Source organism: Denticeps clupeoides, chromosome 7, assembly GCF_900700375.1.
Source record: "Denticeps clupeoides chromosome 7, fDenClu1.1, whole genome shotgun sequence".
Classification (NCBI taxonomy): domain Eukaryota; kingdom Metazoa; phylum Chordata; class Actinopteri; order Clupeiformes; family Denticipitidae; genus Denticeps; species Denticeps clupeoides.
This window is the reverse complement of record NC_041713.1, coordinates 287799-314327: the sequence shown is the minus strand read 5'-3', so window position 1 is coordinate 314327 and position 26529 is coordinate 287799. Positions and strand designations below refer to the sequence as shown.

General features: G+C 50.9%; 4 protein-coding genes and 1 long non-coding RNA gene across 12 annotated transcripts; 3 read left to right on the top strand and 2 right to left on the bottom strand.

The window, feature by feature from the left end:
* Nucleotides 1-1601: 1601 nt before the first annotated feature.
* Nucleotides 1602-11812, bottom strand: LOC114794885 (RUN domain-containing protein 3A-like). 2 transcript variants are annotated; one of them, XM_028987717.1, is made up of 11 exons: nt 11582-11812; nt 3842-3957; nt 3560-3696; nt 3278-3363; nt 3109-3198; nt 2954-3034; nt 2586-2751; nt 2348-2505; nt 2172-2261; nt 1977-2080; nt 1602-1887 (listed from the first exon to the last, which is right to left on the bottom strand). In XM_028987717.1, exons 1-11 carry the CDS (start codon nt 11686-11688, stop codon nt 1748-1750), a joined length of 1275 nt encoding a protein of 424 aa, XP_028843550.1. In that variant the 5' UTR covers nt 11689-11812; the 3' UTR covers nt 1602-1747. The 2 variants fall into 2 exon arrangements, with proteins under 2 accessions (XP_028843550.1, XP_028843551.1); XM_028987718.1 differs by having other exon boundaries at nt 3560-3693; nt 11582-11804.
* LOC114794887 (uncharacterized) lies at nt 6767-10340 on the top strand. Its single transcript, XR_003750392.1, has 2 exons — nt 6767-7008; nt 8417-10340. It is a non-coding gene; the product is annotated as an uncharacterized LOC114794887 (long non-coding RNA).
* rnf113a (ring finger protein 113A) lies at nt 11557-14435 on the top strand. Its single transcript, XM_028987719.1, has 11 exons — nt 11557-11644; nt 11955-12160; nt 12232-12311; nt 12381-12485; nt 12564-12671; nt 12741-12850; nt 12925-13031; nt 13121-13210; nt 13282-13375; nt 14087-14193; nt 14285-14435. The coding sequence occupies exons 2-11, from the start codon at nt 11956-11958 to the stop codon at nt 14359-14361; spliced, it is 1083 nt and encodes a 360-aa protein (XP_028843552.1). The 5' UTR covers nt 11557-11644; nt 11955; the 3' UTR covers nt 14362-14435.
* On the bottom strand, nt 13856-19234 carry strada (STE20 related adaptor alpha). Of its 7 annotated transcripts, none has more exons than XM_028987711.1 (13): nt 19031-19234; nt 18723-18805; nt 18383-18440; nt 17660-17688; nt 16364-16466; nt 16098-16219; nt 15912-16020; nt 15708-15831; nt 15469-15640; nt 15291-15395; nt 15002-15219; nt 14877-14919; nt 13856-14804 (listed from the first exon to the last, which is right to left on the bottom strand). In XM_028987711.1, exons 2-13 carry the CDS (start codon nt 18732-18734, stop codon nt 14649-14651), a joined length of 1251 nt encoding a protein of 416 aa, XP_028843544.1. In that variant the 5' UTR covers nt 18735-18805; nt 19031-19234; the 3' UTR covers nt 13856-14648. The 7 variants fall into 7 exon arrangements, with proteins under 7 accessions (XP_028843544.1, XP_028843543.1, XP_028843546.1 ...); XM_028987710.1 differs by having other exon boundaries at nt 19027-19085; XM_028987713.1 differs by having other exon boundaries at nt 19018-19035.
* A 1455-nt stretch (nt 19235-20689) lies between these two features.
* On the top strand, nt 20690-26383 carry ddx42 (DEAD (Asp-Glu-Ala-Asp) box helicase 42). The gene is given in 18 exon segments (XM_028987709.1): nt 20690-20904; nt 20986-21136; nt 21222-21283; nt 21442-21478; nt 21792-21944; nt 22031-22135; nt 22218-22337; nt 22430-22606; nt 22712-22840; nt 22924-23023; nt 23109-23156; nt 23370-23467; nt 23646-23891; nt 23893-23923; nt 24003-24229; nt 24307-24417; nt 24498-24599; nt 25342-26383. Coding segments are annotated over 18 exon segments (2652 nt in total). The 3' UTR covers nt 25882-26383.
* The last annotated feature ends 146 nt before the right edge of the window (nt 26384-26529 follow it).

Sequence of the window (26529 nt, the reverse complement as noted above, 5' to 3'; positions counted from 1 at the left end):
CAATTATCTCAGACTGAAAATGTGACCATTGTTCCTCTGTAAAATGAATGGGTTTCAATTGAGGGATGAAAAGGAGAAGTGCGGGTAAGGGGTATAAGTCGAAGGAGGTTAAATGTGGTTGAGTATGTTAAGTTTGTTGAATAGATGAAGTATGTGGTGGTTGGAAGTAGGACCACTGTTGCTCTGTAAAATGCATGGGGGTGAATGAGAGGATAGGTGGATGATGAGGAGGAGTAGAGGACATGTGAATGAGTGGATAGAGGTTAATTGTGGTTGAATTGGTAACATTTCTACATTTCTACACACATAAAGGATCATTGGTTTAATGGGTGAAATATGTGGTGGTTGGAAGGATGAAAGTTTGAGCATTTTTTTTCTGTTCTTGGTGAATGCGAGGGTAGAGGGATGAAAAGGATGAATGGAGGATAGTGGGAGGTGGAAGGAGGTTAAATGGGTGAAAAGTGTGGTGGTTGGAAGAGTGAAGGTGTTGCTCTGTAAAATACATGGGAGTGAATGGGAGAATGGAGTGATAAAAAGGGTGGAAAATGAGGAGTGGAGGTTAAAGAGTGAAAGAGAAAATTTAATTAGTCTCAGATGAAGGTGTGTACTAAGTTTGATGTCAATGTGTTGAAGTGTGTGGAACTGGTGACGGGTTCAATTTACCCTTATAAGTGAATGGTCCCATGTTATTCCTATGGGAAAAGTTGCTCTGGAAAAGGGGTGTGGCCAAAAACACACCCCAATGCCCACTCCCAATGGATACGGTACGTTCTTTATTTTCTATCATTTGGAAGTGGCTTCTAGGACATGTTGAGTCTCTCCAACTGGATAGGGGGCAGTGGTGGCCTAGCAGTAAAGGAAGCAGCCCCGTAATCAGAAGGTTGCCGGTTCGAATCCCGATCGGCCAAGATGCTGCTGAAGTCCCTTTGATGAAGGTCCCATCCCCACACACTGCTCCCCGGGCGCCTCTCGTGGTGTCCACTGCTCACCAAGGGTGATGGTTAAATACAGAGGACACGTGTCACCGTGTGCTGTGCTGCAGTGTTTCACAATCACGTCACTTTTTTTTTTTTTTTTAAAGGATGTTGATCCCGATGGTTCAGCAGCCAATTCCCTGTGCTAGCACAGTGTATTTTATTCTCCCCACTTCCTCCGTCTTTAACTTAATTTATTATATACATAGAATTTCTTTTTTAATTTATTGTTGGTCTATCATTATAGAGCATGGGGGACCAGGGCAGCTCTCTTCCGCCGGTCTGACACGACAGTCCGAGCCACAGCGTTCTTATTATAGTGAAAATAATAATGGTGATGACGAAGAACCAGAACCGTGATTAATCAGACAAAACTCCGCACATCCATCTTTGTCTGGGCGGGACTCTGGCCAATAAACCCTTCCAACAACGCGTCCGCCATTCAGTTTTATTCTATAGTGATGAAAAGATCCAGGAATAGGAGCAAACATGATTCACATCGCATCCGAATATCAGAAAATGAGCTTCAGGGGTGTAAATGTGAGTAAATCAGCGATTCACTCTGCAGTGTTTATCTTAACCACCAGAGGTCAGGCTCTTCCAACATATGGAAAGGTAATAACAAAATATTTCCTCATAATTTATTCTCATCACAGTTTTTAAAACACACACACGGAGAAAAATAAAAGCCCGACTCAGCGCTCCATCCATTTCTATTCCAGCTTTATTTCTGGTAGGCGTGGTGGTCTGTGTTGATAGGCTGCCGGGTGCTTCTAGCTGGGCGAGGCGGCCGGCGTGGGGTCCCTGCTGATGTTCACCAAACACTCACTGGATCTGAGACTGGCCAGAGACTTGGAGCTGGGCAGGGAGGCCAAGGAACCGCACAGGCCCAGCATGGAGGGCGTGTCCTTACCTGCGGAGGGGGGAGGAGCGAGCTGCAGGCTACACAACGCCGCGCGCGTGCAGGTTATACATGCGAAGGAGCGAGGGGGCGGGGTTTACCTGTCTTACACCACGAATCCCCGTTCTGTTTCCCATCACACGTCTGCGAGTCCGAATTCATGTTCATTACCGCACAGAGCTGATCCAGACTGTCCAAGCTCCTCCTTCACACACACACACACACACACACACAGGAAACGTATCGGCGCCAGATACCATCGTCCTGTTGAAGAAATAGATGAGAAGTGTCATCACCTCCGGAACAGCCTGACGTCCCCTCCAGCTGAAGGCCACTGGTTCTCTGCAGGGACTGACAGGTTCTTGGCCAGATGTGAGGAAGAATCGCTGGGAATCATGAGAGAGTGGAGAAGACGAGATAAAGAGATAGACAGTGTGTGTGTGTGTGTGTGTGTGTGTGTTTGTTCACATACAGCTGTGCCTGGAGCTCCAGAACAACAGCCTCCAGCTCCTTCTTCTCCTGCTGGCTCTGCAGCTGCAGCTCGTCCAGCCTGCTGCTCAGACGCTTGTTCTCCGTCTCCAGGTTCTTCAGCTGGGACTCCCTGAGCCGCACCAGCTCCTCCAGGTACCCCTGCAGGAAAACACTGCGACGTTGCACCCCGCGCTGAGTTGGGAGTAGAGCGAGAGAGACGGGGCTCTCAGCAGGCCCACCTTCTGGGCGTAGACGATCTTGAAGCGCTGCTCCATCCGGCGGTACTTGATGCTCCAGCTCTCCTCATCGGTGACCAGCGGGACGTAGGGATGGTCAGGAACGCTCTCCTCGCTGGCGCTGCTGTCCACACTGCGCCGATCCTCCTCATCACTCATGCAGTCGTAGCTATAGGTCACCATGACGACGATACAGCGTAGACACAAGAGGACCACGCCCTGATCAGTAAAATCTATCCATCTCACATTCAGAGCTTTCAAAACCATGCGCAGCTTCTCAATTCATGAAAAAAACGTCCACAAGTAACAAACCTGAAAAGAGCAAAGACAGATGTGGACAAAGGACCCGGGGACGCTGAACAAACACTGACCTCTGTGTGAACTTCAGGTAAGGTGTGTAGTCGATCACAGCCGGAGTTTTACCATCCAACACCTCTCCTTTCAGGCAGAAACTACGAGAGAAAGAAGGATGACATCAGACCCATCCATAAGACAGGTGGGGACTGTGGACAGGCGGGACTTGTACCTGAAGTCGATGGCACTCAGTCCAATCAGCATACCGGTCAGAACCGTGGCCTCTTCCCTCAGCATGATGGCACTGTCCTCATAAAACCGCCTGAACATCACACACACCAGTCATGGTCCATGTTCTCACCCCGCTAACTTGTACACCAACCTGCACAACATCCAGCTACCTGGTGGTGCGCGTGTCCCTCAGAGCTGTGGCCACGTATTCAGCCAGCCTCTTCTCCATCAGAGCCACCCGGATCCACGCCCGACCCTGATTCATAAGAAAGCAGAGTGAAGGCAGCAGTTTCCAGCAGCTTCGGAACAAAAACCACAGATCCCCCTTTCGTATGATAATAAAGTTTCTTAAGTTGCACATAAATGGCAATACACCCTCAGTTCAGGGGGAATCAGTAAATGTCAAACCATGAAAAGCTAACCAGATAGAAGAAAGGAGATGTGGACCTTACCTTAGCACGAGAGGTGCTAATGTTCTCGATGTTCTCAATGCTGCTAATGCAGTTGTTCTGAACCTTGCTGCAGGCCAGGCGGATGTAGTCCCAGAAGCTCCTCTGGCCATCCGAGCTGAACCAGCTGCCTGGACCTGCTCCAGAACCAAAAAATAACTATTAATAACTATTGTACACCCACTCACATCCAGACACTAACTTCTCTAATGGACAGACATAACCTCGCCTCTAATTAGTCAAGGAAGTAGCAATAAGACATGGGTTTGAGACCTGCCCCGTTACCTTTGAACCGATGGCTGAGGATATGCTCCAAGATGGCAGCAAAGTTGACAAACTCTTCAGACGAGTCATCAATGGGCTCAGCGGTGTACTTCTCGAGGAGAGTCTTCACAGAGAACCTGAGGATGGTCGGCAGAGACAGTCGACAGTCAAGGCAGGCCTCCTGAGCCTACACCCTACTAAAGAACAGCCATTTTGGGAGCAAAGCCACCAAGTTGGCCTGAGGTCACTCCCAATTGTCTTGTGTGTGACACAATGCCCCCTTCACATGCCAGGGTAGTGCTACCGTGTATATGACAACAATCAGTTCCCTTGTGTTCGAGCCAAAGGGGCGATGACAAAGACAGGGTCGGCACGGAGACCTTTGTCAACTCTCTTGGGTTTCAGTCCCCTGGCCCTTTTTGTTGAAAGAACAGTGCCATGATCTGAAAATGAGCGAATCGCTCTCTCTCTCTCTCTTTCTCTCTCTCAACCCACCCCCTTCTCCACGGTAGTGGCCTGATCTATTTAGGTCCGGTGCCACTGCACAAAGCGTCTCGCCACTCATTTTCCAACCACGACCCAGGTCCCTTGCGGACCGGACCTCACAGAACCCAGCATGGTCTACAGAGACTCAACAAGATCAGAGACTCTGTAGGGAGTGTCCTGGAGACGCCAAAGGGCACAGAGGATTCAGCAGAACTGGCTCGTTCTTCATCCTTCCGCATCTTCCTCCTCCTCCTGTCCTTACCTCAATGGGCAACACCAGCATCACCGAGGGAAAGACTGCTCTGTCCCTGGGTGGCTCATCCATAGCCCGAGGCAAGACCAAAATCTCCATGGGCAACACATCCATATCACGCGGGGTAACCACCACGTCCATGGGCGACTCCACCATCACCAGGGGCAAGACCACCATTTCAGTTGGCAGAGCAAGTTTCAGCCGAGGCAAGACGACCACTTCTTTCAGCAAGGCTCTCTTGTCCAAGCGCCGTACCACTTAAAATGTCCTCAGAGGCAGCCTCAAGGAGCGGGGGGATGGCGGCAAAGATGACAGCCAATACCGACAAAATGGATCCAGCCTCGGCCCAGAGGAAACCCACCCTCCTGCTGAAAAAGACTTCCTTCACACGGGGAAAAACTTCCTTACTTAGAACCAGGAAAGCCATCTCTTGGGGAAAGACCTCTGCATCCAGGACCAAAACCAAGGTTAGGAGAGGACAAACTGGGCTAGCCATCGGTACGACCACAGTCACCCATGGAGAGGTCACCAGCTCCCTTAGCAAGGCCACCATCTCACAAGGAAAGAAATCAGTAACTGTTGTCAAAACCTCAGTTAAGAGGGGCAAGGAAACCCAGTGGAATCTGTACTGGGACTTTAACCTTTGATTGCTGATGCCAGATCACACACACACACACACACACACACACACACAAACCTGCAGACTGGGGGGTGCTGGTGCTTTCAGCAAGGCAAAGGTGATGAAAACCACAATGCTTATATGGTATGTATGGTATGTACAGTGTGATGCGATGTCTAAACCTGCTTGTGATGGAAAAAAGTACAGGATCAGGGATCATAAGATTTCACTAAAAGTCTAATTTTCAGATCTAATCTAATGAGGGAACCGTTTGGTGACTACATGATGGGACCACCCATCAAATATTATTCTAATGAGGAAGCCGAGACATGTATTCAGTGTGACGTACAGATGGTAGACAGAATGTAGAGGTTGACCACAAATAACAAAATACAACAAAATTTACCAAGTGGAATCTATGTGATTGTTCTCAATTGTTTAATAATGTGAATACTGGCATATTAATAATAAAAAAATCCAGTTGAACCCACCACCAAGAGAAAATTGTCAATACCAAAATGATCTGAATTTCAGTGTAGCTGTAAACTAATTCATCTGTTTAGTTTCACATTCCTTATCAAATATGACCAGGGTCTTTTAAACTTGCTCCTTTGGTTTGACATGGAAAACGGACCATTCCAATATAATCATATAGACAGAAATCAAGCATGTCGAAATGTGTAACAGAACTCAAGTTCAGGGTCTTTACAGTATGATGGAGAGCCACTGCATTTATAGAAAAGAGTTATGGCGGAACGCTCAACACACTGGCCCTTCCACGCTCAGATCTCCCAACAAACATGTCAACGTTCACCTTGCACTGCAGTCATGTACAGTACCACGCCACCACATAACAGCTCTGCAGGGAACATTGCCATCAAACCCAGTGATGTCACCACCGATTGTGTGGATGCAACAATGTGCTCCTCAGTCTCTTCCGTGGAGTCGCCCTAGAGACGGGACAATGAGGTTCACTGTCCCCCCGTCCCCCGGAGAGCTCTTCGGCCTCCTACGGCAGCCTCTGTCCATTCAGGGCTCACAGGGGTGGTATGTGGCCTCTGCAGTCCCACGTCTCACTGCTCAACAGGGCCATTATGCTGCCGGTGGGCTGCACTGTCCACGTTTAGCATTCTGCTGTTATCCGGGTGCTAGCGGCTGCCTGCCGTCACACCCGAGCAGGGACGCTGGACGCCAGGGCGAGCTGCGCTGGGAATACGCCATGAGTCACACCTGTCAGTGAACCCAGAGAGGAATTAGGGGGAAAAACAGGCGCCAGGTGCTCCTCCAGGCTGGAACAGGTGCACTTTCCTGTAGTGCCATGGGGAACACCAGCATCACAGAGGGCAAAACTGCCCTCAACCTGGGCAGCACCTCCATCAAGAGGGACAAGACCAAGATCCAGCTGGGGAACTCCTCCATCAGCCGGGGCAAGAGCACCACCTCGCTGGGAACTTCCACCATAACTAGTGGAAAGACCAAGATCTCCATGGGTGGGGCCTCCTTCAGCCGAGGAACCAAGTCCACCTCCTTCCGAAAGGCACTAATGCCCAAACGGAAGACGCTCTAACCGGACGGGGATCCTTGGTCCAGGGGAAGGGGTGGGGGGGGTGGATGGGTGTGCAGACTGCAGCCTCTATTGGCTGGACAAAAAAAATAAATAAAACACAAATTATTCAAAGTAAGGAACACCATCACAGGGAACAGAAGAACCCTCTACTGCGTCCTCCAACCTTGGTTTGCTTTATTTTTTGCCAAACATGAAAGGATTCAATTTGCAAAGCTTGGATGTTCTGTCTACCATATTAACGCTGGATTACATTAGGAGAACAGGTCAGTAGCCATTCAATACTTCTTGTCCAGTTCACTACACGACATTAAGTTCAGTACATGTTGTCCAGTTCACTACATCAATCAGTTCAGTACAGTACATGTCGTTCAGTTCAGGACAAGTTCAGTACTTGTTGTCCAGTTCACTACGTCAATCAGTTCAGTACACGTTGTCCAGTTCAGTACATGTCGTTCAGTGCAGGACAAGTTCAGTACTTGTTGTCCAGTTCACTACGTCAATCAGTTCAGTACACGTTGTCCAGTTCAGTACATGTCGTTCAGTGCAGGACAAGTTCAGTACACGTTGTCCAGTTCAGTACACGTTGTCCAGTTCAGTACGCGTTGTCCAGTTCACTACATTAATCAGTTCAGTACACGTTGTCCAGTTCACTACGTCAATCAGTTCAGTACACGTTGTCCAGTTCAGGACAAATTCAGTACATGACATTCAGTTCAGTACATGTTGTCCAGTTCAGTACATGTTGTCCAGTTTAGTACACGTTGTCCAGTTCAGGACAAGTTCAGTACATGACATTCAGTTCAGTACATGTTGTCCAGTTTAGTACACGTTGTCCGGTTCAGGACAAGTTCAGTACATGACATTCAGTTCAGTACGCGTTGTCCAGTTCACTACGTCAATCAGTTCAGTACACGTTGTCCAGTTCAGGACAAGTTCAGTACATGACATTCAGTTCAGTACATGTTGTCCAGTTCAGTACATGTTGTCCAGTTGACTACGTCATTCAGTTCAGTACACGTTGTCTTGAAGTTAACACCCATCGGTGTTGTATGCTTGTCATGGTTCTTAATCTGTAGCATGTACAGCAGACTGTTCATGCATCCATCTGCCTTTCTACTGACGATTAATGTGAAAAAGCCGTGGGCTTGGGCGTGGCTGTCTGAGTTCATTACTAGCAGTGCTCAGATCAAAACTGCTGCAATAATTTAAACCTACAACATGCAAATTCCTGATCTTGACCTGATTAAAATGACTTTGCATAAATTAAAGGTAGAATTATCATGATGCTTGTTCATGGCTTTATCTCGCTGAGAATAGTTCTGGTTTTGATCGTATTCACTTCTGGTCCGTTATCAGCTGGGGCTTCTGACCTCCCCGTGTTTTTAAAGGGGGGGACTCGGCTGCTCCAGGGGACGGGAGACATTTGCCTTAAATGCTACAAGGTCTTGGTACGATTTGTCACTGGACAACAAATGTGCAGCTATGCAACAAACGTCTTTTGTGACCCCAGTTCGCCCACTGTGGTGCAGTGCCAGCGCTGAGTGGCACTGCGGTCCCCTGTCTGCTGACGCGGAGTCTCGTAACTTTAATCACCTTTTGTGTGCTCCTAGATTTGCTAGCCTGGATTCGCTTGTGTCCATAACGAGTCTCTCATGCATCTTGTCCCTGCAGGACCAGCTGTCTCTGGAGAAACATCTCTACAGGATCTCCTTGCAGGCGTGTGGGCGGGCTGTCCCCAGTCAGCTGTCCCCAGGCAGGTGTAACCCCAGGAACAAAGGACAAGAGCTGGCATGTCACCTTGGGAGTTCTGTACCATTGCGATTTGGTGTCTGGGGCCACGACCAATCAGAATCCATCTCCATGGTCATTGGCTGTCTTGGGCACCATCTGGCATGATGGTGACCACAGAAGGAGCCGCCTTTCAAACGCCCACCTACCCCAAACCATGTAGAACAAGAGAAATTCGGTTTCTGTTGAGGGCTCGTGTACGTGTTCTAAAAAGGGAAGTGAGGAGAATATGAGGAGATGCCAAGTTGACTTGTTACCACGGAAACAGTGCTGGACAGTTCACAAGAACCATGCACTTTACATTTAAAGTCCACAATTGCATGTTCACAGGGACAAGAACATGTCAGTTGTAGGTTTTATGATATAATGTTCTGTGCCGCAGAGTAACACAAAACCTTCAATCTCTGCAGAAAGGAGCGTGAGAGATGTTCTCGCTCAGCAACACTAACCGTCCTGTTTATGTCTCTCAGGTCGCCAGCATCAACTGTGACTCGGATTTGGACCAAAACCCAAAGAGTTTTCACCAGCAGCATCAAGTTCATTTACACGCTGATTTGGGTCTAAATTCATGTGAAGTGGCTGAAACAACCAATCAGAAAACAGCTCCAAGGTCTGGACCCTGCAGGCTGGCCATGTAACTGCCAGGTTAAAAAAGCAGGAGGTGTCGAGCCCTACATGCTCAGAGAATGTCCCCAAACGCTCAAACCCTGACCATTGACCTCTGGCCTGTGAGTAAACACACATCTGACACCCTGTGATGGTGAAACTTAATCTGATCCCCAAAGTGGGTGAAACACGTCATTCCCACCATAAAAAGGGTCCCTATAATGATTTTGTCCCCATAAAACCGAACGTCTGTGTGTATTTACCTGTTGGGACTGAATTGGATGTGCAGTTGTGTACAGGCATCTGTTAGTCCGGCACCAAGTGTTTGTGTGAATTATTAAAGCAAAGTTAATGGCTAAAAACGAAAGAAAAAGGGGGGAAAGAAAAGAAAAGAAAAAAAAAACACGGATGTGAACTTTGATTGGACGGGGTGTGGAGGTGGGTGGGATGGGGGCGTGGCTTTCAATATGAAACTAACTGTGCTCCCGTCAGTCATAACCCTGCACTCGGCCTGAGCCTCAATGTAAAGATAAACCTCAGCATGCACACACACACACACACACACACACACACACACACACACACACACACACACCAGGTCAGCAGCCATCTTGCTGGAGTCCCTGTAGAGCAGAGAACATGTTCTTCTCTGTAGACCACCGCCAAATCGTTTCCTGCTGGGGACGTCCAGGGCTCCAAACCTGGAGGTTTATCTACATGACGTCGCCCCGACTGACCGGAGATGTACCGGACACCACAGATCTGAGCAGGCTTCATCATGGGGGTTGTGGCTGACAGTGATGGGAATTAAGCTCCTGATCTATTGGACTGTAGACCCTGAGAGGGAATCAAGGTTTTGGTTACTTACAGCCTCACTGTCGCTTTGTCCATGAAAATAATCCTGTGGTCCCACGAGGAGACGCTGAAAACTAATCAAACTCTGTCTTATGTTTCTTCTTTGACGTCTTCAGTCCAGTGTCTGTCCCGTGTCTTGTCTTTTATTTTGTCTTTGGTACAGTTTAGGCATTTTGGGGAAAAGAAAAGTCCAAATAGATTTTCCCAGGAACGCCTCTAACAGTTTAAAGTCTCTGTGTGAAGAAGACTCTGTTTCTAGCGCCATGTTGTATGTATTTAACCACGCCCACGTTTCTGGGGTCTGACCGTGGTGCCGTACGTGTAATAAAGACGCCCTGATCCCCAACCTGGCTGCGCGTGGTTCTCCCCTCACGAATACGATACCGGGTACCCCACACCCGACACCCGACACCCAACACCCAACACCATACCCAGCACCCAACACCACACCAAAACACCACATACACACCCGACACCACTCTCAGCACCCAACATCACACCAAAACACCACACCCAGCACCCAACACCACACCAAAACACCACATACACACCCGACACCCAACACCACACCACACCCAACATCACACCCAACACACACCACCCACACCCAACACACACCCACACACCCCAACACACACACCAAACACCCACACCACACCCACACACACCAACACCACACCCACACCACACTCACACACCACACACCCACACCCACACACCACACCAACAACACCCCCCCCCCACACAACACCACACACAAACCCAACACCACACCCAGCACCCAACATCACACCAAAACACCACACCCACCCAACACCACACCAAAACACCACACCCAGCACCCAACACCACACCAAAACACCACATCCACACCCAACACCACACACACCAACACCACCACCACCACCCCCACCCAACACACCCAACCCAAACCACTACACACCCACACCAACACCACACACCACCCACACACACCAACCAAAACACCACACCCAGACACCCAACATCACACCAAAACACCACACCCAGCACCCAACACCACACCAAACACCACACCCAGCACCCAACATCACACCACCCAACATCCACAAACACCACACCCGACACCCAACACCACACCAAAACACCACATCCACACCCGACACCCAACACCACACCCAGCACCCAACACCACACCAAAACACCACACCCAGCACCCAACACCACACACAAACACCACCAGCACCCCCAAACCCACACACACCACACCCAGCACCCAACCCGACACTACACCCAACACCACATCCAGCACCCAACATCACACTAAAACACCACATCCACACCCAGCACCACACTAAAACACCACCTCCAACTCTCGACACCACACCAAAACACAACACCCAGCACCCAACACCATCCAGTGTTCGTGTGTTTGTACTTGTGTGGAGAAAATGGCACACATCCACCATAACACGTTCCAAAAGAACATAGACACATGACGCAGGGCAGGGTGAAGTGAATGACGTGATGACGTCATACATGCTGATCTTCTCGCCCATCTTCTCGGCTGATTTCCTGTGTTTACTCCTTCCTGCCAGAAGCTCCTACCTGCAGACGGTGATCAGGTTCCTCCGCTCCACGCCCACGTTCCGAGACGCCGCCTTCTTCGAGGTCAGACCCATCGCCATCGCGGCGTGGAGGCAGCCCGGTTCCATCCGCCCGCCGAACCGAACCGAACCGAGTCTCGCTACATAGAACGTGCGGAACCGCGCGCGCCGCCGGCGATGCGCGAGACTGGGGGTGGCGCGGGCGCGCGCGTGCACGGCGCCGCGCTGCGGCCAATGAGCGACAACATTTTACACACGTTGTACATATAAATATTCATATGAATGCATGTAAATATACTTGCGTGTTTACATTAATAACAGTACATACAAGGAAATGGATTCGTATTTTATTGCACCCTGCTGCGGTTGGTCAGAATGAAAGTTCTCGCTGCGGCCACCGTCCTCCGGGCGCCAGGTGGCGCTGTGGCGACGGCGACGACTCGGGATCCGCGCTGCGCGGAACAGGGACAGGGAAACATGTCGGGCTCCGACGAAAACAAACCCACCTGCACGTTCCTCTTCAAAAAGTCCACCAAGAAGTTCTCGGCTCGGAAAAGAAAAGCCAGCGGCGGCGAGAAGGGTGAGTGGGGAGTGTGAGATACTCGGCGTGGTGTGAGGCGACATGTTGATGTCCTGTCCTGTCCTGTAAAGATGGCAGCAGTGAGGAGGAGGCCAGCACGGTGGTCAGGAGGCAGAAGAAGAGCAGCATCAGCAACCCCATGATCCAGAAGGTCCGTACCTCTGTTAATAAGGTGCCCCGTGTGCTCCGTGTGGCCTGAGATGTTCTCTGCTGGTTCCAGACCAGGAAGGTGGAGCGAGAAGCCGCGTCGTCCAGCGACAGTGAGGAGCAGAAGGAGAAGCAGGAGGAGAAGATCACCGTGTCCTACAAGTCCAGCCGCTCTGCAGTAGGTGGCCGTGAGGACGCGGCCTTGGGGACGCGCGGGGGCTGCTGTTTAACCCTCATCTGCTTGCTGTTTCACCAGAAACCCGAGGGACCCGAGGACATGGGGGCCACGGCGGTTTATGCCCTGGACACGGAGAGGGACAAAGACGCTCAGGCCATTTTTGAGCGCAGTCAAAAAATCCAGGAGGTGAGAAGTTCTCGAAAGTTCTTTTCGTCCAGGTGAGGACAAAGGTGACGAATATGTCTTTATCACCAGGAGCTGAGTGGTAAAGACGACGACAAGGTCTACAGAGGAATCAACAATTACCATAAATATATTAAACCCAAAGACTCGACGATGGGGAACGCGGCGTCTGGGATGGTCAGGTCAGGGGTCACCGCCGCTGGTGAAACGGTCCACCGCTCCGTCGTCTCTGTTCACTCGAGTTCTGTTCCTCCAGAAAAGGACCCATTCGAGCGCCGGAGCACCTGAGGGCCACGGTGCGCTGGGACTACCAGCCCGACATCTGCAAAGACTACAAGGAGACGGGCTTCTGCGGCTTCGGAGGTGAGACGCGTCCCTCTCGCGACCGTCCTACCGCCCCTGTAGATACAGCAGTCAATGGGAGTGTGTGTGTGTGTGTGTTTTGTCCCCAGACAGCTGCAAGTTCCTGCACGACCGTTCAGATTATAAACACGGCTGGCAGATCGAACGGGAGCTGGACGAAGGGAGATATGGAGCGAACGGTGAGGCTTCCACCTGCTCCCACGTGCAGAATCCTCCTCCACATCCTGACCTTTCGTTTGTGGGTTTGCAGATGAAGAGAACTATGAGATTAGCAGCGATGAGGAAGACCTGCCCTTCAAATGCTTCATCTGCAGGGAATCCTTCAAGAACCCCATCATTACAAAGTCAGTTCTCCACTTTTCAGTCCCAATCGACCACCAGGAGGTTCACACAGTTTTAACCTCCGAGGTCCAAATAGTTTTGGAAACAGTTCCCGCCATGACAGTGCAGCATTTTAAAATGAGGGTTTAAACCGGAGAATTCCGTCCCGCGCTCTGTGACACGTGCTGTGTGCTTTATCTTATAAAGCACACAGCAGTGGTGGCCTAGCGGTTAAGGAAGCGGCCCCGTAATCAGAAGGTTGCCGGTTCGAATCCCGACCCGCCAAGGTACCACTGATGTGCCACTGAGCAAAGCACCGTCCCCACACACTGCTCCCCGGGCGCCTGTCATGGTGCCCACTGCTCACTCAGGGTGATGGGATAAATGCAGAGGACAAATTTCACTGTGTGCACCGTGTGCTGTGCTGCTGTGTATCACATGTGACAATCACTTCACTAATTTTTTAATTTTTAAAGTTATTAAGGTTTAAAATGACATGAATTTGGTGGCATTTTTGGCGTGATACAGGGATCCAGATCCTACACTTGTGGTGTATTTTTGCAAGATGTTTGCCAGAAATATTGGAATTTTAGAAATATTGTGTTAGCTAGCAAGAAGACAAACCCTGAGCAGGACACTTAACGCCGAGCGTCCCCAGGGGGACTGTCCCCGCCACTGCTCTGGATAAGGAGTTATTGATTTATAAGTGATGGAACGTCTCCCTCGTGTCCCAGGTGTCGGCATTATTTCTGCGAGGCCTGCGCGCTCCAGCACTACAGGAAGTCCAAGCGCTGCTACGTCTGCAACGTCCAGACCAACGGCGTCTTCAACCCAGCCAAAGGTCTGTAACGTTCTCAGGATAAAGGATCTTCTGGCCAGAATATGGAGAACATTCATCAGGGTTCTGTTTGTTCCTCTCATCTCCTTTTTAGAACTCATGGCTAAGATGCAGAAGCGCCTCGCAGCAGCAGATCAGCCTCCTTCAGAAGATGATGAGGATGATGATTAGTCCGGTCCTCACGTTCTAATATGTTTTTTAATCCATGTTAAAAGCATCTCCAATAAAGTGGTTTTTTTTGGTAATTGTTCTTTATTTGACACGTTTTCAACACTGAGGTGTCACGCTGAAGAAAATACCATCTGCCGGTCCTCCATGCAGCCAGTGAAGAAGAAAGACCACTAGAACAGAGCAGACATTCCACAAAACGTCCCTGTAACAACAGAACCCACTGGACACCCATGGTAACATGACATAGACCTGAAGTCTGTTAGTGATTGGTTCATGCAGTTCTCCAGTCAGAAGTCCCAGTCGTCCACGTCCAGCTGGCTGAGGCCGGACTCCAGGCTGGCCAGGCCCGCGGGGGAGTCCCGCAGCTGGACCGACTCGAAGCTGGTGATGGGGGACAGGGGCCTGAGCAGCTCCGGCAGGGCCTCCGAGGGCCGCCGCTTGATCTGAAGCAGAACAGTTCCTCCATCATCTGGGGCAAGGAACGTGCAGCCAGACGCCTACAGACATCTACTCACCTGTTTAAAAAAGGGATGAGCCGACAGCGCGCTGGCAGAGGGTCTGAGGGTCAGGAGACATTCCGTTACAAACAGAAACAGCCCGTATCTGAGGCTCATTCACCAGCGTCCAGGAAGATGGTCACCTCTTCTCCGGGTCCCTCTGCAGACAGAGCTCCACGAAGGCGTGGAACTGCGGGCTGAAGGTCCGGTTGTAGGGGTGGCTCCCCGACGAGGTCCCCGGACCCTCGCAGATGCCCGAGTCGGCCCCGGAGCGAGACGGCTTCATGCTCAGGTCCTCTGGGGGGATGGTGGTGGTGTCCAGCAGGCAGGGGACGGTTCCGTTCAGCTTCTCCAGGAGCATCTACATGATGAAAGAAAATAAAAACGCCTGCAGAACCACAGAACAAAATAAAAGGCGTCCTGGGCGCCCACCTGGGTGGCTGCCATGTCCTTAAAGGGGACGTGTCCATTGGCCAGCTCACAGGCCGTGATGCCGAGGCTGTAGATGTCGGAGCGGAAGTCGTAACCTTGTAGATTCTGTCAACACACACGTCCAGGTTCAGCATTACAGGTGGGCGCGTCCAGCAGTCCGATAAAAGGTCCTCCTCACCTGCTGCAGGACCTCGGGGCTGAGCCAGGGCAGGACACGGACGCTGTACTGCGGGAAGTCGTGGACGACCCGCGCCCTCTGGCCGTGGCGGATCAGGCTGAAGATGCTGCGCAGGCCGGAGAGACACACCTGTCCATCGGCGGAGATCAGCACGTGGCTGGCCTTCACGCTCCTGAAAGACACCAGCAGCTCCAGCAAAGGAAGAGACAAGCAGGAAGGGAGCGGCAGGCCGTCCTCACCGGTGGACGTAACCCATGTGGTGGACGTACTCCAGGCCCCTCAGGACCCCCAGCAGGATGTAGGCGATGGACAGTTCACTCATCCCTTCAGTGAAGTGGCTGCTGATCAGGTCTCGGGCCGAACCTGGACAGTCAGGACAGAGGTATATATTTACCCCGAAACAGACTGTCCACGACGTCCTGTCTGCGGGGACATGAGAGTACCGTAGGCCATGAACGGCGTGATGACCCACAGCTCGTTCTCCGCTATGAAGACGCTCTTGTAGGGGAGGATGCTGGGATGGTGGAACAGCTTGGACACGTGCAGCTCCCCCTGAGAGACACGGGTAGAGTAAGAATTGTGGGGTGGTGGCGACGGTCACAGTGACGGTGACGATCACACAGTCCTACCTGCAGGTACGTCACCATGTCATTGGTGCAGGACTCCAGGTCGATGCGCCTGATGGCTACGAGCTCCCCAGTGGGTCGGTATCTGGCCAGGTTCACAGTCATCAGATCTTCTAGACCCCGACCTGGAGCCACACAGAGCGGCGATGTTTGAAACCCGAGACTCACCGGCCAGTTTATTAGAAACACCGCGTAGGTTCGCTGGGGGGACACGTGTGTCTAATAAAGTGGCCACTGCGTGTTCCTCCACTTGTAGTCCACGGGCTCACCTACGATGGTGAGGAGCTCGTAAGAGGTGCTGTCCGGCAGGAAGCTGCACATGGTGTCCTGGCGGGGGGCGGAGCTCAAGGACTCCTCGCTGTCCTCATGGACCTGTTGCATGGACGGGGGACAGTTAGCCGCTTGCAGTGATTGGCTGTGGGGTGAGTGGAGGGTGTTTAGATATGCAGATGATACAGAAGGACCAGTCTGGGACCGACGTAGAACCGGTGGTGCGGTAGAACTGCACATTGTCTGAAAGCTCCGTCCATAAAGCCACACGTCATCACCAGGCAGGATGTTCTACAGAACAAGCTGGTCCATATCTGGACCATTAGCAGCAGTACCCATGGTTACCAGCAAAAGCATGGCCAAAGTAAGAGCATCTATGGTCACCAAGACTTCATCACTGTCCATCAGCCCTGCATGGATCTGATCTCTCCGTGTTCCTCAAGAGGGGCCTAATGGTTAAGCCGCTTTGAATCCCCAATCGTCCAGGTGCCACAAGGTCCCCACACACTGCTCCCCGGGCGCCTGTCATGTCACCGTGTGCTGTGCTGCAGTGTCTCACAATGACCATCACTTTCATCTCAGGAACTGGGTGGTAATGTGCAGTATATAAAACACTGAACAGATTCTAAAACAGAAACAGCTCGTAACCATGATAAATACATGAACGATTATGGTTTCTACTCATATTCTATACCATCAAAAGGTCTCCTGACATTATCTTCTTTGCTCTTTTAATCGGCCTTGTTCTGTAGCTGAAGTCTCGTGACTGGATCAGCCAAGTTGATCCAGTCCCACGATGAGATTTCCCAGGATGCACCGTTTCACCATCTATAGCTTTAAATGCTAATGAGGAGGAGAGCAGCCAATAGAAGTTGACGTCATCAACACCATCCACCGACCATGTTTGGAGGCCATGACGGTTGGAGGAGTTTTCATTCACTTCACTTCACTTTAGGGGAGGGGCGAAAAAGCACTCTGAACGGCGAAGCAGAACACTCTTTACACCGATCACCATTTGTAGCCGCTGCAGGACCGTAGACAGGCTAGAGGAACTCGTTTTAAGGTGAACTGTGAACTCACGACTCCCCTTCATCACCCCACAATCATCATCCTCACCCTCCCATTGCAGCCCAATGATGATGCTGGGTGGATGTGTGAAAATTCAGCATCGCACTGAGGGCATGCAAATGATACACACTCACACACACACACACACACATCTTCACAATGATCACAGCCTCCCATCTTCACACACAGGACGGTGGTGAAAATCGAAACAGAAATGCTGCACTTACGTTCCTGTGTGGGCTTGCCTGAGCTTGCTCTGGGGTAGAGAAACCACATCAGCATTGTAAAAAACACACAGAGAAGAGCTCCTCCATGAGATCAGAAGGATCCAAAATGCACAGCATGTAGCTCAGCAGCTGGGTGGAGCTGGAATGGAGGCGATCAGGCCTGAGCTGCTTCAGCTGGCGTGCAATGTTACCATGGAAACAACAAGCAGCCAACAGAAAAACATGGACACGAAACACCATGCATGATCCAGGACCAGCTCAGTTCCTGGGGGCCACATGCCGGGTGAAGAACAGGCGTCCAGGACTGAAGGTGCGCAGCTCTGGATCAGGCGATGACAGAAGCCATGAGAGCGATGCAGCGAGAACAAGAGATTGTCCACACCTCCTCAAATGTTCTATATTCTGCTAACTGGCTAAAAACATATTCACATCCTGAGAACTTTTCTTCTAAAAATAATCCAACCCATGACCTCTGACCCCAGGGTCATCTCGCTTGCTCTTCTGATACAAAAGAAATGGGAACAGCAATTCGCAGACTCAACAAAACCGCTACCGCAAACCCCAAAAGAACACAAACACACACATTTCACAACACACACACACACACACACACACACAGAGAGAGAGAGAGAGAGAGTCCCAGATATACAGATACCTTCTGACACACAAAAACTGAGAAGCAGGCGACAGCTCTTCACTCCCAGACCAGCAGCTCCAACCCACCTCCAAACAGCTCCAGGTCCCTCAGGCTCTCCACACTCAGCTTCTCTGACACCCAGCGCTGTAGAGAACAGAGAGGGCAGAGGTCAAGCACAGGGACAGGCCGCCATGGAGGACAGGAGGTTAACATTATCGGGTGGTAGTAGCCTAGTGGGTAACACACTCGCCTATGAACCAGAAGACCCGGGTTCAAACCCCACTTACTACCATCGTGTCCCTGAGCAGGACACTTTACCCTGAGTGTCTCCGGGGGGGACTATCCCTGTAACTACTGACTGTAAGGCGCTCTGGATAAGGGCGTCTGATAAATGCCGTAAATGTAAATGAAGGAGAGCAGCATCACCAGAAAAGACATGGATCCTGCCGAGCCGAGCCGAGTCGAGTCGAACCGAGCCTTTCTACGAGTCCATTCCGGCGAACCGAGTCCTGCAAAGGCGTCACATTTATTCACCACCGATAAATTCTGTGCGATAATCACACGTATCGTGTTAGCTAAATGCTAACTAACCTTATTCCTTCTCTCCGGTCTATTTTATATAATATTGTATCTATTTCATGTAATATTCGTCGGTCTAGTAATAACAATTATATTACATCGTCAAGCTTTTCATATTTTTAAAAATATATTGTGGACCTACACAACTTACCTACACCTCTGTGCTGTGGGCGGCGTCCTAACATAGCGCCCTCTGATTGGACGAAGAAAGAGGCCCCGATCCTTCGCGTACGTTGATTGGCTGTACGTCAGATAGAACGGAACGTCCTGCGTTCTTGGTTTGGGTCTGGTCTTCTTGGACCCACAGCCTCCGCGCCCCGTCCTTTAAGTCATGTCGTGTTTCTTTAAGCGCTTTGGCTGACTAAAGTTCTTCAAATGTATGAAAGTTCTTCTATGAATGAAAAAACGAATGAAATGACGACGTGTTCTCGCCTCTCGCGAGAAGTTACTCCTCCTCCTCCGACAGAAGAGGAGCGTCTCATATTTTGTACGTTCGACGCAGAAGCCGTCGCCGCTTTGATGACGCAAAACGCAAACAAAGCGAAGGTTCCGTCGGCGGAGGCATTAAACAGACGTGTGTAAAACCGCGGCCCGAAACAGGTAACGACGCCGCGCGTTTTATCCCCGCCGCTTCCCTCAGGGTCGTGGGCGCGTTTACTTCGGAATCACGGATCTTTTCTGCGGAATTTGGCCTCGGGGCCGCCGCGGCCTGCGCCTCCATGTTGGGGACCATGTTGGTCCAGCGGCTCTCCTGACCCGAGATTTAAAGTACTACATTTATATAAAACCTGCAGGATTTAAAGTATATAATTTATACTAGAAGCCAAAATTCCAGGGGAAATTGTGATGGGTCTGTCCGGGCATTGGTCACAGCTGCGGGCATGGGATTTGTAAAATGGGGCTTCTTTAATGTGGTACTGCAGTATCACTTCAAAGAATTCCCATTCGGCCTGACCACTCCGTTGTTTCTTTACGTTTGACGGTCTTCGCGTGGTGGTCTTTAACGTAAGACATGTTCTTTTTTGCCATTCTCAGCACAATAATAAATGGTCTGTCTTCCTGACAGACCCAATAAAACCTGCAGGATTTAAAGAATATAATCTATATAAAACCTGCAGGATTTAAAGAATATAATCTATATAACCCGTGAGAGAGCCAGGATTTAAAGTATATAATTTATATAAAACCTGCAGGATTTAAAGAATATAATCTATATAAAACCTGCAGGATTTAAAGAATATAATCTATATAACCCGTGAGAGAGCCAGGATTTAAAGTATATAATTTATATAAAACCTGTAGGATTTAAAGAATATAATCTATATAAAACCCGTGAGAGAGCCAGGATTTAAAGTATATAATTTATATAAAACCTGCAGGATTTAAAGAATATAATCTATATAAAACCTGCAGGATTTAAAGTATATAATCTATATAAAACCCGTGAGAGCTAGGATTTAAAGTATACAATTTATATAAAACCTGCAGGATTTAAAGTAAATAATCTATATAGAACCCGTGAGAGAGCCAGGATTTAATGTATATAAGCTATATAAAACCTGTGGGATTTAAAGTATATAATCTATATAGAACCCGTGAGAGAGACAGGATTTAATGTATATAAGCTATATAAAACCTGTGGGATTTAAAGTATATAATCTATATAGAACCTGTGGGATTTAAAGTATATAATTTATATAGAACCCGTGAGAGAGACAGGATTTAATGTATATAAAACCTGTGGGATTTAAAGTATATAATCTATATAGAACATTGCAATGTTCCTCTGTGTTTCACCTCTGCAGCTCCCAGCGATGAACTGGAACAAGGGCGGCCCGGCAGGGAAACGAGGCTTTGGCTTCGGTGGGTTCTCCCTCGGTGGGGCGAAGAAGGAAGAGCCTCGTCTGCCTGAGAAGACACACACGGCCTTCGGGGCGCCTGGGTCCTCTGGAGGTTTTGGCAAAAACCAGCAGCTTCCAGCTTTCTACAAGATCGGCACCAAACGGGCCAATTTTGATGAGGAGAACGCGTGAGTGAGAGAAACACGGCCGATATGATGCATTAACCCTGATTAATATGAAAATGTGAGGATTTGACGCCTCTTGTGTAGGTACTTTGAGGATGATGAGGAAGAAGCCAGCTCCAATGACCTGCCATACATCCCGGCAGAGAACTCCCCTACAAGGAAGCAGTTCCAGTCTGGGGGAGGCGGCTCGGACAGCGAGGATGACCCCCTGGATGCCTTCATGGCCGAGGTGGAGGTGAGGGATACAGGAAGTGTGTACAGGATCGCTGTGTCCACTTTGTGCAGGTGGAGACTTTGCTCATCTGTTTGACCTTCATCAGGATCAAGCAGCCAAGGACATGAAGAAACTGGAAGAAAAGGAGAAAGAGAAGAAATCCGCCAAGTAGGATTTTTCTCTTCTTTTAAAAGGATTTTTGTTTCTTGCCACGATCCAAATCAGCTCAGATTTCTGGACCATAAAGGTCATAGGGGGTTGTGGGTTTCCACGGGTGATTGGACGAGTCGCAGGGAAGTTTTTTTGTTCTCCGCTTGTTCTTCCAGGGGTATACGGGATGACATTGAAGAGGAAGATGACCAAGTGAGTGAACCTCCCATAGTTCTTACATTTCTACTGCAGAAAGGCGTGGCAGGTCCATTCTGCTTTCTCCTGGTTTACTGGAGCTGCAGCAGGAGTTTCATGGCTCCAGCTCGTTCCACACGCAGAACGAAACATGATCAAGTTAGATTCACATAATAATAAAGTGGAAAGTGCTGAATTCCCCTCTGGCAGAGCAGATCGTTCTTTGCAGGTCCCGGTAGATCTTCAGTATGAGCCGTATTAGAACCATGATGTCTGGATGCTCTGCTCTGGTCTGTCCCTGGTCTGATTTGCTCCTCTGTGTTCTCTGCAGGAGGCCTATTTCCGCTACATGGCAGAGAACCCCACCGCCGGCCTGACCCAGGAAGAGGAGGAGGAGAACGTGGACTACGACAGTGATGGGAACCCCATTGCCCCAACCACCAAAAAGATCATCATGCCCTTACCCCCCATTGACCACTCGGAGGTGAAGAGAAGCTCCTCCTGTCCCTTCATATGCAACCCTTTGTTGATGATGGCTTCACCTCAACCTTCTCCCCCTCGCCGCTTCAGATCGATTATGCGCCCTTTGAAAAGAACTTCTACATCGAGCACGAGGAGCTGAACAGCCTGACTGGGGTCCAGGTGGTGGAGCTCCGGCAGAAGCTGAACCTGCGGGTGGGTGAAGCGTCCGTCTACGTTCGTGTCATCAGCAGAGTTGAGAAGCTGCATTCTCTTCTGGTTTCTCCCTCTCCTGCAGGTCTCCGGTGCTGCCCCGCCTAAACCTGCCACCAGCTTCGCCCACTTTAATTTTGATGAGCCGCTGATGCACCAGATCCGGAAGTCCGAGTACACGCAGCCCACGCCCATCCAGTGCCAGGTGCAGAGGCGCCGCCAGGACTTCTGTTTCTGTAGTCTGGTGCAGTTTAGATGTTGCTGTGGACGAGGAGGACACGTCTCTTGTTCTTTCAGGGAGTTCCCATCGCGCTGAGCGGCCGTGACATGATTGGCATCGCCAAGACGGGCAGCGGTAAAACGGCGGCCTTCATCTGGCCAATGCTGGTTCACATCATGGACCAGAAGGAGCTGGAGGAAGGAGAGGGACCTATCGCTGTCATCGTGTGTCCCACCAGGGAGCTCTGCCAGCAGGTACATGAGACGGGTGGATCTACAGGCTGTCCGTGATCTCCAGGCCTCGACCGCGCCCTGATTCCGTGTCTGTGTGTGTGTGTGTGTGTGTGTGTGTGTGTGTAGATCCACGCGGAGTGCAAGCGCTTCGGGAAGGTGTACGGGCTGCGCTCGGTGGCCGTGTACGGAGGAGGCAGCATGTGGGAGCAGGCCAAGGCGCTGCAGGAGGGGGCGGAGATTGTGGTCTGCACCCCGGTAAGAGCGGCCTATCTCCATGCGAGTGGGAGAGAGAGAGACAGCGGGGACCGTGTGTGACCCTCGTTGTCGTCCCCACGCAGGGTCGCCTGATTGACCACGTGAAGAAGAAGGCCACCTCCCTTCAGAGGGTCACCTACCTGGTGTTTGATGAGGCAGACCGGATGTTTGATATGGGCTTCGGTAAGAATCGTCACCGTAGAAATGTTTTTTTTGTAATTTTATTTGAAATGCTGCGCCGCTAATGCGTCCGTCCTGTCCTGCTCAGAGTACCAAGTCCGCTCGATCGCCAGCCACGTGCGTCCCGACCGCCAGAGTAAGTGCTGCTCATTTGCGTTTGTTTCTGGGTTCATTTGCATCGGCCACCTTCAGCTCCTTTTTTCCCATGAGCCTCTGCTGCTGGGCTGTTTATTCTGCACCAGCTGCTCTTCACCAGGCTTATAGATGGTTTTCATGTAGTGAGGAACATCACAGGATAACAAATTACTCCAAAAAATATAGAACTTATCAACGGTGGTTCCTCTCTCAGCCCTGCTCTTCAGCGCCACCTTCCGGAAGAAGATTGAGAGGTTGGCGCGGGACATCCTGATGGACCCCATCCGGGTGGTGCAGGGGGACATTGGAGAGGTCAGTTCCGTATTTTAGTCCTTCATTGCCAGCAGGACGTGGGAAGAGTTGGAATGATGTTCCTGCAGGAACTGGGCTGAGATCTGACACCAGGCTGATCAGGAAGAGCAGAACATGAGTGCAACCATACAGTCATAATGTAATGATGTGAAACTTCATGATATTCTCCATCCTCCAGGCTAACGAGGACGTCACCCAGATAGTGGAGGTCCTGCACAGCGGCAGTGACAAGTGGACGTGGCTGACGCGGCGCCTGGTAGAGTTCACCTCGTCCGGCTCTGTGTTGATCTTCGTCACCAAGAAGGCCAACAGCGAGGAGCTGTCCACCAACCTGAACCAGGAGGGCTACAGCCTGGGTCTCCTGCATGGAGACATGGACCAGAGTGAGAGGAACAAGGTCATCACTGACTTCAAGAAGAAGGAGCCTTCCAGTGCTGGTGGCCACCGATGTGGCAGGTGAGGGGGTTGTGGGGTATTTGGGTGGAGGAGCCACTGCAGCAGATGTAGTAGAACGGGACGTTGTCTGTCTCCTCAGCGCGGGGTCTGGACATTCCTTCGATCCGCACGGTGGTGAATTATGACGTGGCTCGAGACATCGACACCCACACGCACCGCATCGGCAGAACGGGTCGCGCCGGTGAGAAGGGCATGGCTTATACCCTGCTCACCCATAAAGACACCTCATTCGCTGGAGACCTCGTCCGTAATCTTGAAGGAGCCAATCAGAATGTCTCAAAGGAGCTGATGGATCTGGCGATGCAGGTAGGACCTGCCCGCGCAGGAACCTGCCGTTTTAGCGGGAAAGGAACGTTCTAAACGCGCGTCTCTCTGTTGTCCAGAATCCCTGGTTCAGGAAGTCGCGGTTCAAGGGCGGGAAAGGGAAGAGGCTGAACATCGGTGGTGGAGGCCTGGGGTACAGAGAGAGACCCGGGCTGGGAGCAGAGACTTCGGTAAATCTTCATGGGCGGGGACCTGTTGAGGTGAGCGCACGGTCCTGAGCTTCTCTGCGGTTCTTTCTCCCTTTCTGCAGGAGCGCAGCAGTGGAGGTTCCGCCCTTGGGAACTACGAAGCCTACAAACCGTCCACTGGGGCCATGGGGGACCGCATGTCTGCCATGAAACAGGCTTTCCAGGTAGTGTAAAGACCTCCTTCCTGCAGGGAATACCTACAGTGGGGCAGCCAACGATTGTGCAAATTGTCCCACTTTAAAAGATGAGGGAGGTCCGTAATCTTCATCGTAGGTTCACGTCCAATGTGAGCGAGAGTGCAGGAGATCACATTGCAAGATCTTTAAATGATTTATTTGTATATGCAGATCTTCTCAAGACCTGTGATGTTTTGGGGTGTCACTGGGGGTGTAGCTCCACTGCTATAGCACAACGCTGGCGTCCCCGCCACACGTCATGAAGACAGCTTCGTAGTACAACAGTATGTACGGTATACGTGTATGGAAAAATGAAGTTATATACTGACCAAGGGCAGTGTGCAGAGAAGAGTCACGTTGAACATAATACATGTAGACAACAATGAGACCGACCGGCAGTCGGGGTCCGAGGTCTTCAGTACCTTCTTCCAGATGCTAGGAGGGTGAAGGTGCATGTGAGGGGTGTGTAGAGTCCTTCACAACGCTGGTGGTTTCCTGGTGCGGCGTGTAGTAAATGTCCGTTACGGAGGGAACAGAGACTCCGATGATCTTCTCAGCTGTCCTGTACGTTGACGTGTACCTATGATGAAAATGACCGACCTTCTCATGTTCTCCCCTGGGACAACTCGCACAGTCGCTGGCTGCCCCACCGTATATAATTCATACTTACGAATGAGTTCTGAGATGATGGTGTCCCCCTGGATAAACGTGAACTTTCTCGGTTCTTCAGGCTCAGTATAAGAGCCACTTCGTGGCCGCGTCCGGGACTGTCCCCAAGCTCAGCGCGAAGTCCAGCAGCTCCTCGGGCTGGACCAGCGCCGGCAGTCTGAGTTCGGTGCCGACCGAGGGGCCGGATCGGACCCCTGTGCTGCCCCCCCTCCAGTTGCCCCCTCCCGCCCCCCTCAGCTCCGGGACGAAGATGGCGGGATTCGCCAGCGCAGGATCTCTGAGCTCCGTGCCAGACAGCTACTCAAGCCACGCCCCCTCGGCCTCGCCCAGGGAGAGCTCGCGCAGTGACCGCCACGGCGATGACAGGGGGCGCCACGGCGACGGCCACTACCGCCACGGTGACCGGCACGGCAGCAGCGACAGAGACCGCCACGGGGATCGAGAGCGCCACGGCGACCGCGATCGATACGCCGACAGGGATCGCCATGGCGACAGCCGGAATGGAGATGGAAGCCGGAGAGATCGAGAGGGGCGGTCCGAGCGTGATGACTTCGCCGTCCCCGATCCACCCAAACGCAAGAAAAGTCGATGGGACAACTGAGCATGAAAACAGCTGCTGCTGCGGCCCGAGTCTGTGATTGGTGGACGTGGGTGGGAGGGCGTGGCCGCCCCATCTGGTCATCATGTGCTTTGTATGCCGTTTAAGGGGAGAGGAGCCCATCTCTGTGTGGTTTCTATCTTGCCGTGATGGATTAAAAATGTGCCCGTTCCGTAAACCCGTCTTTAGTACTAATGTGGAGAAAGGTCAGGGGTCAACTTCATGTTTAGTTGTGCCTTTTTGTGCACAGAATGTTTTTTTTTTTTAAATGAAGAACTGTCCCCGGATGCGTGCGTGCAGAGTAAAGTTTTAGAACCGTACGGGCCTGTGTGTGCACGTGTGTGTGCTCTTCTGCTGTATTTTTCTAATTTTAAATCCTGGATTGGTTCTGAACCCGGTTCCACCAGAGGAACCTCGTGATGTTAGACATGCGTCCTCATATAAACCTTTCTGGGCGCAGAAACCTGTAATGAGCTTCAATAAACAATCTCTGTTGTCACCGCTGTCACTCGCTTTCACTGTTCGCTTTCATTTCCTGTGTTCATAAATTTGGGGTACAGCGTGCTATAAAGATCCTGTACTGGAATAAAGTTGGGGTACAGCGTGCTATAAAGATCCTGTACTGGGGTAAAGTTGGGGTACAGCGTGCTA

What these genes read in the sequence shown, in the direction of transcription:
- LOC114794885 (XM_028987717.1), bottom strand. Translation starts at nt 11,688, where the DNA reads ATGGAACCGGGCTGCCTCCACGCCGCGATGGCGATGGGTCTGACCTCG. An exon ending in CTGAGTGCCATCGACTTCAG is followed by an intron (nt 3,035 to 3,108) that starts GTACAAGTCCCG and finishes TTTCTCTCGTAG; the next exon opens with TTTCTGCCTGAAAGGAGAGG. An exon ending in GACGTCAGGCTGTTCCGGAG is followed by an intron (nt 2,081 to 2,171) that starts GTGATGACACTT and finishes GTGTGTGTGAAG; the next exon opens with GAGGAGCTTGGACAGTCTGG.
- rnf113a (XM_028987719.1), top strand. Translation starts at nt 11,956, where the DNA reads ATGAAAGTTCTCGCTGCGGCCACCGTCCTCCGGGCGCCAGGTGGCGCT. An exon ending in AGGGAGATATGGAGCGAACG is followed by an intron (nt 13,211 to 13,281) that starts GTGAGGCTTCCA and finishes GTGGGTTTGCAG; the next exon opens with ATGAAGAGAACTATGAGATT. An exon ending in CGTCTTCAACCCAGCCAAAG is followed by an intron (nt 14,194 to 14,284) that starts GTCTGTAACGTT and finishes TCTCCTTTTTAG; the next exon opens with AACTCATGGCTAAGATGCAG.
- strada (XM_028987710.1), bottom strand. Translation starts at nt 19,060, where the DNA reads ATGTTAGGACGCCGCCCACAGCACAGAGGTGTAG. An exon ending in CCCACAGCACAGAGGTGTAG is followed by an intron (nt 18,806 to 19,026) that starts GTAAGTTGTGTA and finishes ACGCCTTTGCAG; the next exon opens with GACTCGGTTCGCCGGAATGG. An exon ending in CAGGATCCATGTCTTTTCTG is followed by an intron (nt 18,441 to 18,722) that starts GTGATGCTGCTC and finishes TGTTCTCTACAG; the next exon opens with CGCTGGGTGTCAGAGAAGCT.